This window comes from Pithys albifrons, chromosome 2 (genome assembly GCF_047495875.1).
Source record: "Pithys albifrons albifrons isolate INPA30051 chromosome 2, PitAlb_v1, whole genome shotgun sequence".
NCBI classification, from domain to species: domain Eukaryota; kingdom Metazoa; phylum Chordata; class Aves; order Passeriformes; family Thamnophilidae; genus Pithys; species Pithys albifrons.
The window spans coordinates 120,651,520-120,668,497 of NC_092459.1; the positions used below are offsets into that span (position 1 = coordinate 120,651,520).

The 16,978-nt window shown below is 57.4% G+C and overlaps 1 protein-coding gene across 1 annotated transcript in view; it reads right to left on the reverse strand.

Annotated features, from left to right (window-relative positions):
• Nucleotides 1–706: 706 nt before the first annotated feature.
• HADHA (hydroxyacyl-CoA dehydrogenase trifunctional multienzyme complex subunit alpha) overlaps nt 707–16,978 on the reverse strand; it is a 32,251-nt gene continuing 15,979 nt past the window's right edge. The window contains exons 8-20 of the mRNA XM_071547646.1: nt 16,162–16,284; nt 15,013–15,131; nt 14,192–14,248; nt 11,188–11,297; nt 10,277–10,411; nt 9,538–9,709; nt 8,826–8,912; nt 6,862–7,002; nt 5,689–5,757; nt 5,216–5,411; nt 4,714–4,828; nt 3,574–3,719; nt 707–1,209 (exon numbers count right to left, since the gene is read on the reverse strand). Of these exons, the coding sequence (XP_071403747.1) occupies nt 1,064–1,209; nt 3,574–3,719; nt 4,714–4,828; nt 5,216–5,411; nt 5,689–5,757; nt 6,862–7,002; nt 8,826–8,912; nt 9,538–9,709; nt 10,277–10,411; nt 11,188–11,297; nt 14,192–14,248; nt 15,013–15,131; nt 16,162–16,284 (1,616 nt within the window). The 3' untranslated portion in view covers nt 707–1,063. The remainder of the gene's footprint in view (nt 1,210–3,573; nt 3,720–4,713; nt 4,829–5,215; nt 5,412–5,688; nt 5,758–6,861; nt 7,003–8,825; nt 8,913–9,537; nt 9,710–10,276; nt 10,412–11,187; nt 11,298–14,191; nt 14,249–15,012; nt 15,132–16,161; nt 16,285–16,978) is intronic.

A 16,978-nucleotide genomic window follows, 5' to 3' on the forward strand; every position in this document is an offset into this window, starting at 1 on the left:
GAAGGGATTCATGGCTCCCCTGCAAGATGCTGCTGCTCTCAGAGCTGCTCCAGGCTGCCTGCACCCAGCAGGATTTCAGGGCCAGCAAGGAAGCCCCCTGGCTGAGGGACCCTCAGGCACACCCCTCCATGCCAAGCAGGGGCAGATTTTGGGGGAGCTGCCCCCCACCCTGGGTGGGCTGAAGGCTGGGCACCAGCCCTGAGTCTCCCCAGCAGGCAGGAGAGGCAGGCTAAGATGATGTCTCAGCCCAGTTTTTCCCTGGAGCTTTGAGAAACAAGCACAGAGGTGGCATGAAGAGCAGCACCAGGAAAACGGCTGGAAGCTGGAAGGGAAGCCAGGGAGGAGGGGGGGACAGGCCAGTGACAGGTGCCTGGAGAATTACAGCCTTTTAGTTTAACTTGAGCTCTCCCCACGAGGGACCCTTCTGGCCTTTGGCTGCTTGATCTGCAATTACAGGCAGGTCCATCGGCCAGGATCCCCTGCCAGGATCCCCCAAGGCAGCACTCAGGGCCAGATGAAGCCAGAGGCTCCTTCCAGCCCCTGAGCCATGGCAGAGGTGCCATCCTGCCCCTCCCCACAGCCCTTCTGTGGGTCCTGCAGCACCTGGGAGGGGAACCCAGGGCATTTCCTGAACACTTTATTCCCGACTCCACTTCCTCAGTGCTGCCCCAGGGAGAGGGGAGGAGAAGCAGCCACGGAGTCCAAACCCAGGAGACGGGGCTTTATTTTGGTAGATGTTGATGGAAAGGCAAGGCCTCGGCTCCAGCCACGTGCTGGATGCTACTGGCCAGACTGGGAGCTCTGGAGGCCACAGCATGGAGGTAAAGGCAGCAGAAATTCCCTCTCCAGCACGGAGAGGCTGGCCCAGCTGGCACGGGACGGATGTGCCCAACACGCAGTGGCTGGTAAGGCACTTGAAATGACTACAAGCCATGAGGCAACCTGGTGCCCTGCCCCTCCCTGCCTCCCCTCCCCGGGGCTTTGGAGATTAACCTACGGACAAGGGGGTCACTCAGAGCCAGGGCCGTGGCCCCGGGAGCTGTGGGCACGTCCCCCTGTCCCCTCACTGGTGGAATTTCTTGCCAGGGCTGTTGGCGTGGTCCAGCAGCAGCTGGCACGGCGTGAACTGGCTGCCATACACGGCCTCGTACTTGCGCAGCTTGTCCACCAACTGCCGGGCTCCATAGGAGTCTGCGAACCGGAAGGGACCTGCGGGGACACGGACACCGCGGTGACAAGGGAGGGACAGGGACACGGACACAGCGGTGACAAGGGAGGGACAGGGACACGGACACTGAGGTGACAAGGGAGGGACAGGGACACGGACACAGCGGTGACAAGGGAGGGACAGGGACACGGACACTGAGGTGACAAGGGAGGGACAGGGACACGGACACTGCGGTGGCAAGGGAGGGACAGGGACACGGACACAGCGGTGACAAGGGAGGGACAGGGACACGGACACAGCGGTGACAAGGGAGGGACAGGGACACGGACACTGAGGTGACAAGGGAGGGACAGGGACACGGACACTGAGGTGACAAGGGAGGGACAGGCACAGGGACACTGAGGTGACAAGGGAGGGACAGGGACACGGACACTGCGGTGACAAGGGAGGGACAGGGACACGGACACTGAGGTGACAAGGGAGGGACAGGCACAGGGACACCGCGGTGACAAGGGAGGGACAGGGACACGGACACTGCGGTGACAAGGGAGGGACAGGCACACGGACACTGAGGTGACAAGGGAGGGACAGGGACACGGACACTGAGGTGACAAGGGAGGGACAGGCACAGGGACACAGACACTGAGGTGACAAGGGAGGGACAGGCACACGGACACTGAGGTGACAAGGGAGGGACAGGCACACGGACACTGAGGTGACAAGGGAGGGACAGGGACACGGACACTGCGGTGACAAGGGAGGGACAGGGACATGGACACAGCGGTGACAAGGGAGGGACAGGCACAGGGACACTGCGGTGACAAGGGAGGGACAGGGACACGGACACTGAGGTCACAAGGGAGGGACAGGGACATGGACACAGCGGTGACAAGGGAGGGACAGGCACAGGGACACTGAGGTGACAAGGGAGGGACAGGGACACGGACACTGCGGTGACAAGGGAGGGACAGGGACACGGACACCGCGGTGACAAGGGAGGGACACGGACACTGAGGTGACAAGGGAGGGACAGGCACACGGACACCGAGGTGACAAGGGAGGGACAGGCACAGGTACACTGAGGTGACAAGGAAGGGACAGGGACACAGACACTGAGGTGACAAGGGAGGGACAGGCACACGGACACTGAGGTGACAATGGAGGGACAGGCACAGGGACACAGACACTGAGGTGACAAGGGAGGGACAGGGACAGGGACACAGACACTGAGGTGATAAGGAAGGGACAGGCACACGGACACAGTGGTGACAAGGGAGGGACAGGGACACGGACACTGAGGTGACAAGGGAGGGACAGGCACCAAGCGGCCAGGGGGGTGGCAGCACTGGGTCTGGCCAACCCACACTGCTCCACAAGAGTCCCCCAGTCTCTCCCGGGGTAACCCAGGCCCACCATGGCACACCAGCGCAGGGCAGAGTCTGACTGGAGTGCTGGGGACACGTGGGGATGTGGATAATCACTGAATCATGGAATGGTTTGGGTGGGAAGGGACCTCAGACACCACCCAGCCCCACACCCCCTGCCATGGCCAGGGACACCTTCCACTAGCCCAGGTTGCTCCAAGTCCTGTCCAACCTGGCCTTGGACACTCCCAGGGATGGGGCAGCCACAGCTTCTCTGCCCAACCTGTGCCAGGCCCTGCCCACCCTCACAGGGAGGAATTTCTTCCTAATATCTAAGCTAAACCCACTCTCTGTCAGTTTGAAGTCATTCCCCCTTGTCCTGTCACCCCATGCTCTTGCAGGAAGTCACTTGGGGCTGCTCCCTCAGTCTGAGCTTGCCTCAAGGAGGGAAAGCACCAGGAATGTGGCAGAGGCACCACCTTGTGCCCAAGGGCTCTTGGTGGCCTCCAGCTGTGACCCAACCCTGAGCTTGTGCCTCACCCACAGCCCAGGCCACCACCACAGCCACCCAGCCAGGTCATGGGTGGGTGCTGGGGAACTGTCCCCATGGTCCTGGCTGGGCCCAGCAAGTCCCTTGGCTTGGAAAGAATGGCAGAGCTTACCAGCTCTGTTGTATCTGCGAGGGCAGGGGGGTAAAGGTGGGGCCCTGGGCACCCACACACCCACCTGGGGAAGTGGCAGTGGCAGGAGACGGTCACAGAATTATGTAGGTTGGAAAAGCACCCCCAGCACTGCCAAGGCCACCACTAACCCACGATCCCGAGTGTCACATCCTCACAGCCATTAAATCCCTCTGGGGATGGGGACTGGGCAACCTGTGCCAGGGCTGGACAGCCCTTTCCACAAAGACATTTCCCTAATATCCAATCTGAGCCCCTCCTGGTGCAACTCGAGGCTGTTCCTCAGGCTGCAGCTCAACCCTGGGCTCGCCACACGGCTCCAAGCCCACGGTGAGCTCTGAGCCCAGCCCACAGCACTCACCTCCCAGGCAGGGTGGGAAGCCCAGGCCAAACACAGCCCCAATGTCCCCCTCCAGGGGGTTGCTGAGGATCCCCTCCTGCAGGCACATGGCTGCCTCGTTCACAAACCGCGTCACCAGCCGCATCTGGATGTCCTCGTCGGAGCAGCTGCAGGGAGGGAGAGGCTGTGAGGCTGGGGGGCACAGCAGGGCACAGGAGGGCACAGCAGGGCACAGGAGGGCACAGGAGGGCACAGCAGGGCACAGGAGGGCACAGAAGGGCACAGGAGGGCACAGGAGGGCACAGCAGGGCACAGAAGGGCACAGGAGGGCACAGCAGGGTACAGGAGAGCACAGGAGGGCACAGGAGAGCACAGCAGCTGGGGCAGCACCAGGGCCAGCACGGGTGGCACACACACAGTGGCCTCCCTGGGAGGGATCCTATCTGCATGAGGATCAGGACTAAGTTCTGGCACATAAGTGGGCACACAAGAACCACAGAATGCTTGAGGGTGGAAGGGATCATTGGAGCTTATCCAGCCCAACGCCCCTGGCTCAAGCAGGGTCCCCTGGAGCAGGTCACACAGGATTGTGTTGAGATGGAATTGGAATAAAAGGAAAGGCCTGATCAGGCTCTGTGTTCAGCAATGTCATGGAATCCCACACTGGTTTGGGTGGAAAGGGACCTTAAAGTCCATCCAGTCCCACCCCCTGCCATGGGCAGGGACACCTCCCACTATCCCAGGGTGCTCCAAGCCCCACCCAACCTGGCCTTGGACACTTCCAGGGATGGGGCAGCCACAGCTTCTCTGGGCAAACTGTGCCAGGGCCTCCCCATCTTTCCCAATATCCCACCTATCCCTGCCCTCTGGCACTGGGAAGCCATTCCCTGTGTCCTGTCCCTCCAGCCCTTGGCCCCAGTCCCTCTCCAGCTCTCCTGGAGCCCCTTCAGGCCCTGCCAGGGGCTCTCAGGTGTCCCTGGAGCCTTCTCTTCTCCAGGTGACCCCCCCAGCTCTCCCAGCCTGGCTCCAAAGGGGCTCCAGCCCTTGGAGCACTGTGGCCTTCAGCATTCCCTGATGCACCTCGTGCTGCTGCTCAGAGGCCGCAGGAGCTGGGCAGGGGTCTCACCCAGCCCCCCTGCTCAGCGTCACCCTGGTACTCACACATCAGGATTTGCTGGCACTTTGAACCTTTCCAGGATCTCATCCATGCCGGAATTCACACTCCTGTTCTTCACTCCCTCCTGGTAAACATAAAAGCCTTTCCCTGCCTTGCGACCTGCCAGGGATAAGAGCAGACAAGTCACATCCTGCCATGTGTCCTGTTTCCTCCTGACACCTTTGCCTCTGATCTTCTTGCAGCTCCGGTTCCTGCTCCCACGGCACATCCTCCCAGCCCCTCAGAGCACGGCCCTGCTGCCTCACCCAGGCCACAGGAAGGCACCCACCACCACCTGACCCCTTGACAAGGTGCTGCCACTGTGCCAGGCCCTAATGCCCTCTCTAGGCACCCAAAGAACACCCCCATTTCTGTGGGAGGGATTCCTGACCCATGCCCAGGGCTGTTCTCCCACTGCTCTCCCAAGGCAGGCCAGGCCAGTGGGCACTGGGGCTTTTCCTGGGGCAAAGGGGGAACCCCTCAGCTGAACACAGGTTAGCAGCTCACCTAAGAAGCCCTTCTGCACCATGAGCTTGAAGAGGTCGATGCTGCCCCCCCCGAAGCGCTCCCCAAAGGCCTTGCCCAGGTCCTCGGCCACGTGTGTGGCCACGTCCACGCCCACCTCGTCGATCAGCGTGGCAGCTCCCACCGGGAACCCAAAGGCTGTGGAGATGGCATCGACTTTCTTTGGGTCAATGCCCTCCTGCAGGATAGAATTGGAAGCAATGGCATCTCGGGGTGAGCTCCTGGAAAGCCAGTGTGGGGCAGAGAGAGAGCCCAGGCCCGTGGGCTGTGAGCAGCCCCATCAGCTGTTTAACTGGACTCAGGAGCCAAGAGCAGGCTGGGAACAACCACAAGCCCCAGAGCTGGTCACCCACCTCCCCTCCTGCCCACACCAGGCTGACCCCAGCCCTGACCAATAAAGCAGCAGAGTTTCCATGACTGTCTGGTGGACACTCAGTAGCCAACAGGACACTCACCTGGAGAACTCGGACCACCTCTGACAGCATCGGCCCCAGGCACCTGGTGGTGTAGAATCCAGGCCCATCCTAGGGAAAAGGAGCACAGCAGGGAGCCAGGTGAGTACCAGCTGCAGGAGCTTGGCCTCTCAGAACTGTGTTTCACAGCCCAGGCTGCAGTTCAGGCACACAAACCCCATTTCTAACCCTGTCACTGGCTGTTGGAATAGGTGCTTTTTCCCCATAGGGCTCAGCAGTATTTGAAGACTTCCCTGAACTTGCTCCCTGGAAGTTCCCATCACAGTGTTTTTATTTGAACCAGTGCCTGGAGGTGCCAGGCAGGCTGCTGCTTCAGCAAGCCCAACAGGGAGAGGAGGGAAAGGGTGCTCAGCACAAGGGGAACCAGCATAAACCAGTAGTTTCAGCTCTGATACTCCCCACAAACCCAGGAAGGAACAGATGATCTGCAAACTGCCCCTCAGGGAGGCAGCTCAGGTGGGGATGAGGCTTAGGGAAGCAGCACTGAAACCCCAGGGGCCTTTGGAGCTGCCCAGAGCACTTTTGGACAAGCCAGTTTTCCCAGCAGCACAGGAGAGACCTGCTCAGCACTGCTGCAACCTCAGAGTAATGGAAAACAGGGGGACACCTTCCCCTATCCCAGGCTGCTCCAAGCCCCATCCAACCTGGCCTTGGACACTCCCAGGGCTGGGGCAGCCACAGCTGCTCTGCCCAACCTGTGCCAGGGCCTCAGCCCCCTCACAGCCAGCAATTCCTTCCCAGTATCCCATTTGAATGCTTTGTACCTGTATTCCTGCCCCCCTCACCCAAGGTTTAACCCAGGAGGAGGAGGGTTGCTCAGTGCCCTCTGTCCTTGCAGCCTGCCAGGGAGCTGAGCTGGTGACAGCCCTGTCCACACTGCTGTGTCAGGTGCCATGGCAGGCCCTGGCAGCTGTGTGGGGCAGGACTGGCAGCTCCTCCTGCTGGCCCTGCACCTGTGCCTTGTGGTTGGTCTTCCATGGCTGCTCGGGACCCATGAGGACCATCTGGGCACTTGCCCCTTGCTGCCCTCCCTTTTTCCTTCCCAGCAGGAGCAGCTGTTGCCAGCGTGCCAGAGCCTGGTTTCATTTCCTCTCAGTGCACAGGCCCTTTTATTTGCCACCCCAGCTCCTGTTCTGTGCACTGTCCCCCCCTCACCTTCACCACGATGACGACTTTGCCCTGTTTGAGGCCAACAGCCACAGCAGAGGCCGCCGTGTCCTGGGAGGTTTTGTCTGTGGTGATGATTTCCAGCAGCTGCATCTTATCCACTGGGGAGAAGTAGTGCATTCCAATGACCTGGGCAGGAAGAGGAGCTCGGGGTTAAGATGGATTTTGGCTCCCAGAAGAACCAGCTGCACAAGCCAAGTGCAGAGGGAAGGCCACCAAGGGCTGCAGGGCCCCCATCACACTCCACTGACAGGAACACTCCCCAGCTCCCTTCTCTCCTCAGCCTTCCCAAGGACACAGTGCATGCCCAGCAGCTCCTGCCTCAGCATCCAGCTCTAATGTTTGTAATGTTCACAGCACCAAGAGTGCTGCCCATCTCTCTCTGTACTTCACAGTCTGGCAGCAAAACCTGCTGGGCATCCCAGCTGAGCTTGTCCCCAGACAAAGGGTGGGCACAGGGTGACCTGCAGGGCACAGGGACACCTGAGCTGGCAGGGCAGCCCCACCTGGCTGCTGTTCCTGCTGGGCTCACACTGGAGCAGCTCCCAGGGACACCCAGCACAGTCCCTGTGTCCTGCCTGTGAATGCTCAATTTCTTTCTCAGTGATTAAGTGAATTTAAGGATGAGATGGCACCTATCCAGGAACTAATTAGAGAGGGAAGTGCTGCCTTCCCCTGGGAACATGTGTAAGTGGAGATTATCTGTGTGTGCCTCACTTTGTGAGTGTGACCATGTCACCAACGTGTCACCTTCGGGCCTCCTGGCAGCCACACTTGGCCCCAGGGGCTGTGTAAGTCAGAGGCACCTTGCAGAGCTGCAGGCTGCAACACTAATTAAAGCAAATGCACTAATTAGTTAACTGATTTCCTATGAGTTTTCACATAAAGAGCCACTGCACAGGCAAGTCCTACAGCAAGAGGATGTTATTTGCAAGGATGAACAAATGAGACTCAGTTGGCAACAAAGGTCTGACAGCACACCAGGAAGAGGCCGAGGAGGGTGACAGGAACCTCTGACAGCCCACAGGTACCCTGGCAGGGTCCTGCACTCCTGCCCCAGGGTGCAGGAACCAGTGCTCCTGCTCAGCTGTTCTCACCTGGGCTAAGAGGTGAGAATGCAGATACTTTATGTGCTGTTTAGGCCTCAAGCAAAGAGATGAAGTCACGCTCTGCTCCAAACCTCTCCCTGATCAGATGGATCACTTGGAGTCTGAGAGAAACCCCCACCACACCCTCAGGGCCTGACCCCAGATCTGACCATGGCTTAAGTTTCAGCACCTCCAAGTTCAGCATCCAGGTTAGTGCCTTCTCCAGGAAGGAGGAGAAGACAATTTCCCATCAGGGCAAGTCACTCCTATGTCTACTCAGTTTACTAAAATGACTGTAGCCTTCTTGGCTGGAATTTTCTCAGCCCAAGTAACAAAATCCCAGAATCACTGAGGTTGGAAAAGCCCTCTCAAACAATCAAGATGTGCCTAATCCCCACCTTGTCCCCCAGCCCAGAGCACTGAGTGCCATGGCCAGTCCTTCCTTGGACACCTCCAGGGCTGGGCACTCCAAACTTCCCTGGGCAGCCCCTTCCAATGCCTGACCACCCTTTCCAGGAACAAATTCCTGCTGATGTTCAACCTGACCCTCCCCTGACACAGCCTGAGGGTGTTCCCTCTCCTCCTGCCCCTGTTCCCTGGGAGAAGTGGCTGATCCAGCTCCTCCCTTCCCCAACCTCTCTGCCCCAGGAGAACTGACCTTGACCTGACTCTTCAACACCACCCCTGGGGTGACTGAACCTTCACCCCCAGCCCACACCCCCACGAGCTCTTTGCTCAAGGCGTGCACCAGGGCAGAGGATGAGCTGTGTCACACCCTGAGGAGGAAGCAGAGTGTCCCTAAAGCAAAGCCACCTTGCCAGGGACAGGCAGCTCCATGCAGGGCACGTGGCCCTGGGGACTCACCTTCTCGGGCCTCTTGCTGGCAGCAGCAATCTGGCTGATGGGGAGGGCCGAGGTGTTACTGGCGAAGATACAGTGAGGAGGGATCACCTGCAGAGGGGACAAGGGACAGAGCACAGGCTCCAGAGCCAGACCCACAGCCCTGGGAGAGCAGCACCAGCACCTGGGAGCCCTGGCAAACAGGGCACACTGGGCTTTCTCAGTACAAACTAACTAAAGCAGCAGCTTAAGTCAGCCAGCTCTGACCTCCCCTGAACTCTCCCCAGGTGTGCAGTGTCAGCCCCAGAGCTCCCAGGTTTCTGCCACACCACTGCAGCCACAGGAGACACTGCAGGAGGGGCCCAGACCAGCCCCTCTGCCATACAATTGCTTTCCTTCCTTGAACAGAACAGAGCAAGGGCAGCAGGTGAAGGACTGAGGTGTGGAGATACCCAAGGACATCACTGTCATATCAAAGTCAGCTTTTTTTGGAGCAGCTCCCAGGAGTCAGGGAATATCAGAACTGCCTCTTTCAGCTCAAAGCTCCTTATTGAGCAGGGAATGTCCTCAGTGAGCAGAAAGGCTGCCCTTGATGCTCACCCACATCCTGGAGTAAATAATTTGCACCAAGAACCAAACTGCAGCATGAAGGGGACGTGACAAACCCAGCAGCACAGCCCAGGACCCCTCCCCACACAGGGGCCACATCCAGCACGAGCTCAGGACCGATACTCACGGCCTCCACCTCCTTCAGCACTTTGTGTTTGACGTTGATGTCCTCGAACACGGCCTCGATGACCATGTCTGCCTTCTCAAAGCCCTTGTAGTCCAGCTGGCCCAGCAGGTTGCTGAGAATGGAGTCCCTCTCAAAGGATGTCAGGCTCTTCTTCTTCACCTTGCCATTCAGCCTGGGGAGGGACAGCTCTGTCAGGGCTCCTGAGCACCCAGCCAGGCTGCTGGGGGTGCACCACGGGCATCCCTCCTGCCCTCCCTGCCAGAGCTGCCACCCAAAGCTCCATCTCCAATCCCCAGAACTGCCACTCTGAGTCCTGGCCCTTCTCCCACGAGGGAGCAGGAGAGCCCTGCTCACACAGCTCAGCTGAAGGTCAGAGCTGGCACTGCTCAGGATGCACAGCTGAGCACTGCTGTTGAGCCAGCAGGGCAGGGAAAGAAATGCAGCTTTGCAGAGGTCTGAGCTGGAATGGCTCCCCTGAGCTCTGGAAGTTACTGCTGAAGCTAAAAGCCAAAGCAATCCCCTGTTAGGTCTCTACCTACCTAAGGCTGACTGCACTGGCCTCATTTTGCAGCCTATCCCAGCACCCTGCATGGGACAACCTTAAAATAACACCTTTCTGTGGTATCAGATGGTTCCTTCCAGCAGAATAGGGGCATCAGGAGTTCCTGACAGCAGGGGAATACTAAAGCACTAAAGGCAGCCCTATCCCACCCCATGCCAGCCCTCTGGACTCACATACCCCTTGTAGACCTGCTGCTGGCCCCTGTCCAGGCCCTTCTGTGTCGTGTCCTTCAGAATGGTCTTCATGCCCTTATCCACAGAGACCTGGGCAATGCCAGCACCCATGAGCCCTGCGCCCAGCACGGCCAGAGTCCTGCACAGGGAGCACCAGGGGACACAGTCAGAGCTGGAAACAGCTGCATTGCCATGGCTACAGTCAGACTCACACAGTCAGAGCTGGAAACAGCTGCATTGCCATGGCTACAGTCAGACTCACACAGTCAGAGCTGGAAACAGCTGCATTGCCATGGCTACAGTCAGACTCACACAGTCAGAGCTGGAAACAGCTGCATTCCCATGGCTACAGACAGACTCACACAGTCAGAGCTGGAAACAGCTGCATTGCCATGGCTACAGTCAGACTCACACAGTCAGAGCTGGAAACAGCTGCATTGCCATGGCTACAGTCAGACTCACACAGTCAGAGCTGGAAACAGCTGCATTGCCATGGCTACAGTCAGACTCACACAGTCAGAGCTGGAAACAGCTGCATTCCCATGGCTACAGACAGACACACAGTCAGAGCTGGAACAGCTGCATTCCCATGGCTACAGTCAGACTCACAGTCAGAGCTGGAAACAGCTGCATTGCCATGGCTACAGTCAGACTCACACTCAGAGCTGGAAACAGCTGCATTCCCATGGCTACAGTCAGACTCACACAGGTCCCATCCACCCAGGCACCATTTCTGGAGAGGTCATGCAAGAAAGTTTCACTTGTGGGTGAAGCCCCTGCCCTGCAGCAGATCAGCCTTCTGGAGGTTGGGAATCCCTGCCCTGCCCAGCTCTCCAGGACTCCAGGCCAAGAGCCTTCCAAGAGCCTTCTGGGGTCCTCCAACTGCTCCCACAGGCATCCCACACTCCCACTTACTTGACCTCTCGCTGGGGTGTTCCAAACTTGTTCTTCTTGCAGTGCACCTGCCCGTGGTACAGTCCCATCAGTGCCTTGGACTCCTTGGTCACTGCAAGTTGGCCAAAGTTCTGGGAGAAAGGGAAGCAGAGGGTTAACAGCTCTCTCACTGCCAGAACATCAAAAACGTGGCAAGGGGAGACACAGGCACTGTGTGACTGCACAGGTGAGTGACCTGGTTAGAAATGGGACAAGGCACAGGGAACCTCTGGGAGAGGCACCTTCTGGGCTAAGCACTGCCCACCGTGCACCACCACCTTCTCCTCAGCATCAGAGGGATGTGGAGCTGCTGGAATGAGATCAGAGGAGGCCCTGGAGATGCTGCAGGGCTGGAGCCCCTTTGGAGCCAGACTGGGAGAGCTGGGGGGGTCACCTGGAGAAGAGAAGGCTCCAGGGACACCTGAGAGCCCCTGGCAGGGCCTGAAGGGGCTCCAGGAGAGCTGGAGAGGGACTGGGGACAAGGCCTGGAGGGACAGGACACAGGGAATGGCTTCCCAGTGCCAGAGGGCAGGGCTGGGAAAGGGGATATTGGAAAGAAATTCTTCCCTGTGAGGGTGGGCAGGGGCTGGCACAGGTTGGGCAGAGCAGCTGTGGCTGCCCCAGCCCTGGGAGTGTCCAAGGCCAGGCTGGACAGGGCTTGGAATGACCTGGGCTGGTGGGAGGTGTCCCTGCCATGGCAGGGGGTGGAAGAGGATGAGCTTTAATGTCTCTTCCAACCCAGCCCATTCTGCAATTCCATTATTCTGCTTCCTCAGTGGCAGGACTGGATTCCCCTGACATGGGACCCTTCCTCCCTCATGTTCATCCTGCACTACTTGGGGCCATTGTCCCCAGGGATCCAGGTGGAAGAGCTCTGTCCTCAGGCTTTGAGAAAAATCTTTATAAACAGGTCAATTCTCCCTGACAGCAGCAGCCTGAATCTAATTCTGCAGGATCACAGACAGGCAACAAATCTAATCCTGCATAACCTCCCAGCACTCAGCAGGGAAGTTCTCAGAAGACAAAAGACAGCCTAAGGAGACAAAAAATTAATGTCTGAGCCAAGTTAGCCCAGGAAAAGCAGGGAATGCAGTTTGGAGCAGGCTGTGCCTTATTTCATCCCTGCCCTGTGAGTTGAACCTTGTTAAAATACCTAAAACAAAGCCTGGAAGAGAATCTGCAACTCCTGTCCTGGGGGACAGAGGGAGGCAGTAAAAAAAGACACGACACTGACACTTCTTATTCTTCAGAGGTTCTGGGGAGATCTCCATCCTGCTGCTGCTCTCAGGGAAAAACATCCATTCTTTGCTGTAAGGAACAGAGTATCCCCAGGCTTCATTCAGCACCAGACCACACGTGGGTGGAATGCACAACCAGCAGGGATGGGGCTCAGCCAGGAGGGCACTGGGAAGGAGGGGAGGGAGCTGCAGCCACAGCTCAGAGCAGGCCTGGGACCAGGGGGAACAAGAGCAGCCACAAAGCACAGCAGGGATGTGGGAGATGGGTGGATTTCACTGGCATCTAAGGAGCAGAGACCTGAGACAGGGCCCAAATGCAGAGATAATCAGGTGAGAATGTGGCTCTGCTGGGGACCTGCAGAGCTGGCAGTGCCCACCTGACACTGCACAGCCAGGAATACCCCTCTGGCACCAGAAATTACACATCTGAGCACAACTGTAGCACAGCTGGGACCAGTGAGGAAAAACTAATTCAGAGCAGGCTGGATTTTAAGGCAGAAACAGGGAAGGATCAAGGTGGCTCAGGATGAACAAGCACAGGAAAACAAAGACACATCAACTTTCCCCTTTCCAGCTCTCCCAGCCTTCTCTTCTCCATTCCCAGCTCTCCCAGCCTTCTCTTCTCCCCATTCCCAGCTCTCCCAGCCTTCTCTTCTCCCCATTCCCAGCTCTCCCAGCCTTCTCTTTTCCATTCCCAGCTCTCACAGCCTTCACTTCTCCATTCCCAGCTCTCCCAGCCTTCTCTTTTCCATTCCCAGCTCTCCCAGCCTTCCCTTCTCCATTCCCAGCTCTCCCAGCCTTCTCTTCTCCCCAATCCCAGCTCTCCCAGCCTTCTCTTCTCCAATCCCAGTTCTCCCAGGCTTCCCTTCTCCATTCCCAGCTCTCCCAGCCTTCTCTTCTCCCCACTTCCAGCTCTCTCAGCCTCTCCTCAGGTTCCAGACTCTCCAGACCTTTAATCACCCTCTCTCCAGTCACTGGTCCCAGTCTGTACCAGTGCATGGGGCTGTTCCTCCCCAGGGACAACACTTGGCATTTCCCTTTGCTGAACTCCAGGAGGATCTGTCTGCCACTTCCCCAGATTGGTGAGGGCTCCCTGAGGGACCAGCACAACTCACTACCCACCAAAGGGGCTACTAAGTTTGGCCAAGGGATAAAGAGAGAAAAGTCTTGCTCTGGGTGAGAAACCACTACTGGAAGCAAAAGAAAACACGTTGTTTTCAGAAGCACCCAAATCATCAGTGGGTGAAAAAGGATCAGCACAAAATATCTGGATGAGACAAGAGCACAAACAGCAAAATGAGTAAGGGAGAATCAACACCCTGACCAAAGGGGGTGGTGAAAAAAGGTGGCAGCAAACAAAACAGGGCTAAAAAGGAAAGATAATTCTTGGTGTAAATGACTCCAAATTGCCTGGAAATGCTGATGAGACCAAGAGAACTGCACCCACACCTCCAGGTCACCTGTCCCTTGGGAGAACCAGGACAGGCAGTGCCCAGACACACAGAGAATCCAAGTCCTCTGTGGGAAAGCTGGACTATTCTGGTTATTCCCCACTCAAAGACAACACAGAGAGGAGGGAGAAAAGGCCCAAAGTGGTATCCCAGACTCCTGACACTCAGTCCTGTTGCTGCAGACAGGCCTCTCTCCCAGCCCCAGTGCCACAGGAAGGGGCAGGGAGCCAGGCAGCACTTGGAGCAGGCTGGAGGAGCCACACAAGGGGCTGATCCCTCCAGGAGCTCAGGCCTTACCTGGGATTCCACGAGGTATCCAGCGTCGTGCCCCTGGTCCAGACCCGTCTTTACAACCTGGGCAGGAACAACACAGACACTGCTCAGTCACAGCTGCAAACACCTCCACCTCCCCAGCACTGCCTGTTGTCTCCAGTGACCCCTCCCCAGCATTCCAGGCACATCTCAGGCTCCCTGGGTCCTGTCCCTGCTGCTCAGAGCAGAGCTGAGTCAGCCTCTCCTTCCAGCACAGGACAGGTTTCCCATCAGGTTCGTTTTGAGCCACCCCTTGTGGTTTCAGGAGCTTTGTCACTGGTCATGTCACTGCTCTCAGAGGCATTCACAGGTTTTAGAGAAATCCTGGCAACAACTTAATAGTAAAAAGTCATTTTAAAGTAAAGATTCAACCCTGGTGTGTGTTTGTAAATACCACAACTGCTGTGGAACCCAGAGCATTAACTTTCAAAGTATTGTGTGGTTAGTGCTATGAAAATTGTAACAATTTTTATTTTTCTGGCCTCAAACAGGTTCCCTGAACTCTTTAGAGACTGGAAAAACTTCAGCTGGAAGTCTGATGGACAGAACATTCCACCTAAGCCTCCCCTCAACTGGGATTCCTGCTCTACCCCTCACTGGTACCAGTCCCACCCAAACTGGAGATCATAATTTGGGCAGTGATTCTGAATTCTCCCACTCCTGCTCCAGACCCCACCCATCAGGAGTGATCTCTGTGAGGACCAGAGTGTTGGCTGGACTCAGGAAAAGGAACCACCTTCCCTCTGCCTGTCCCCCATTCTCCCACAGCTCCACCTTCCCTGCAGTTCCTCACACCTCGTGGTTACCTCGATGATCTTTAGAGGAGCAGGGTAGAGTCCTTTGGTTTGCTTCTGAACTTTGCTCTCCACTGTCTTGTAAACTTGCTGCCTCACGAAGGGGAGAGCCATGGCATAGTCTGTCAGCCCTGGAAGGTGGGACACAGCAGGTGTCAGCACAGTGCTGTGAGCACAGCCTGCCCTTCAGGGACCAGCTGCAAAGCCAAGGGAGAATCAACGGGAATGCTGCACATCCACCATGGAAATGTGTCCCTGGAACCAGCCCCAGCAGCAGGGGCTGCTTCCCAGGGCTTGTTCCATGGCCAAGTCTCATCCCCCTGACACAAGTGGTGACAGACGGAGCCCTGGGGGGCAGAACTCCCACAGAGATGCCCCCATTTCTGGGCTCTGCTAACGAGGATCAGTGTGGGGCAGAACTCCCACAGAGATGTCCCCATTTCTGGGTTCTGCTAACGAGGCTCAGTGTGGGGCAGAACTCCCACAAAGATGTCCCCATTTCTGGGCTCTGCTAACAAGGATCAGTGTGGGGCAGAACTCCCACAGAGATGTCCCCATTTCTGGGGTCTCCTAACGAGGCTCAGTGTGGGGCAGAACTCCCATAAAGATGTCCCCATTTCTGGGCTCTGCTAACAAGGATCAGTGTGGGGCAGAAATCCCATAAAGATGTCCCCATTTCTGGGCTCTGCTAACGAGGCTCAGTGTGGGGCAGAACTCCCACAAAGATGTCCCCATTTCTGGGCTCTGCTAACGAGGCTCAGTGTGGGGCAGAACTCCCACAGAGATGTCCCCATTTCTGGGCTCTGCTAACGAGGATCAGTGTGGGGCAGACCCACGTGCCTCTCCCCACTTGACTACACAGGTCTGGTACAGAACTTGCCACTCAAATGCTGAATGTGGATGGTGCCCTGGGGGCACTGCTGCCCCCATCCCCGAGGCCTGGCTCCCTTCCAGCAACCTCAGGAGCCACCACACCCAGCTCTGTCCAGGCCCAGATCTGCAGAGCAAGGATTTCTCTACCAGCCCAAGAGATGATTCCAACATGAAATAACCTTGTTTTGAAAATGGCATTAAGTGGGAGCACAAGCACACCCCGGGGAAGCCAAGCTGGATCCCTCTCACTGCAGTCCCGTGGGATTTGGCCACGTTGCCCACACTTACTCTGCATCAGCCCCTTGGATCTTTTGGCAGACACAGTCTTGTTGGCCAGGCCCCTGGCAAAGCCAATGGCCACCTCCTCCAGGTACTCGATGGTTCGTGCCTCTGGAGTCTTCAAACCTGGCCCTGGGAAGCACAGAGAGCACAGCAGAGTTACCCCTGAGAGCACAGCAGAGTTACCCCTGAGAGCACAGCAGAGTTACCCCTGAGAGCACAGCAGTTATCCCTGAGAGCACAGCAGGAGTTACCCCTGAGAGCACAGCAGAGTTATCCCTGAGAGCACAGCAGAGTTACCCCTGAGAGCACAGCAGAGTTACCCCTGAGAGCACAGCAGAGTTACCCCTGAGAGCACAGCAGAGTTACCCCTGAGAGCACAGCAGAGTTACCCCTGAGAGCACAGCAGAGTTATCCCTGAGAGCACAGCAGAGTTATCCCTGAGAGCACAGCAGAGTTACCCCTGAGAGCACAGCAGAGTTACCCCTGAGAGCACAGCAGTTACCCCTGAGAGCACAGCAGGAGTTACCCCTGAGAGCACAGCAGAGTTACCCCTGAGAGCACAGCAGTTATCCCTGAGAGCACAGCAGAGTTACCCCTGAGAGCACAGCAGAGTTACCCCTGAGAGCACAGCAGAGTTACCCCTGAGAGCACAGCAGAGTTACCCCTGAGAGCACAGCAGGAGTTACCCCTGAGAGCACAGCAGTTATCCCTGAGAGCACAGCAGAGTTACCCCTGAGAGCACAGCAGGAGTTACCCCTGAGAGCACAGCAGAGTTACCCCTGAGAGCACAGCAGAGTTACCCCTGAGAGCACAGCAGAGTTAC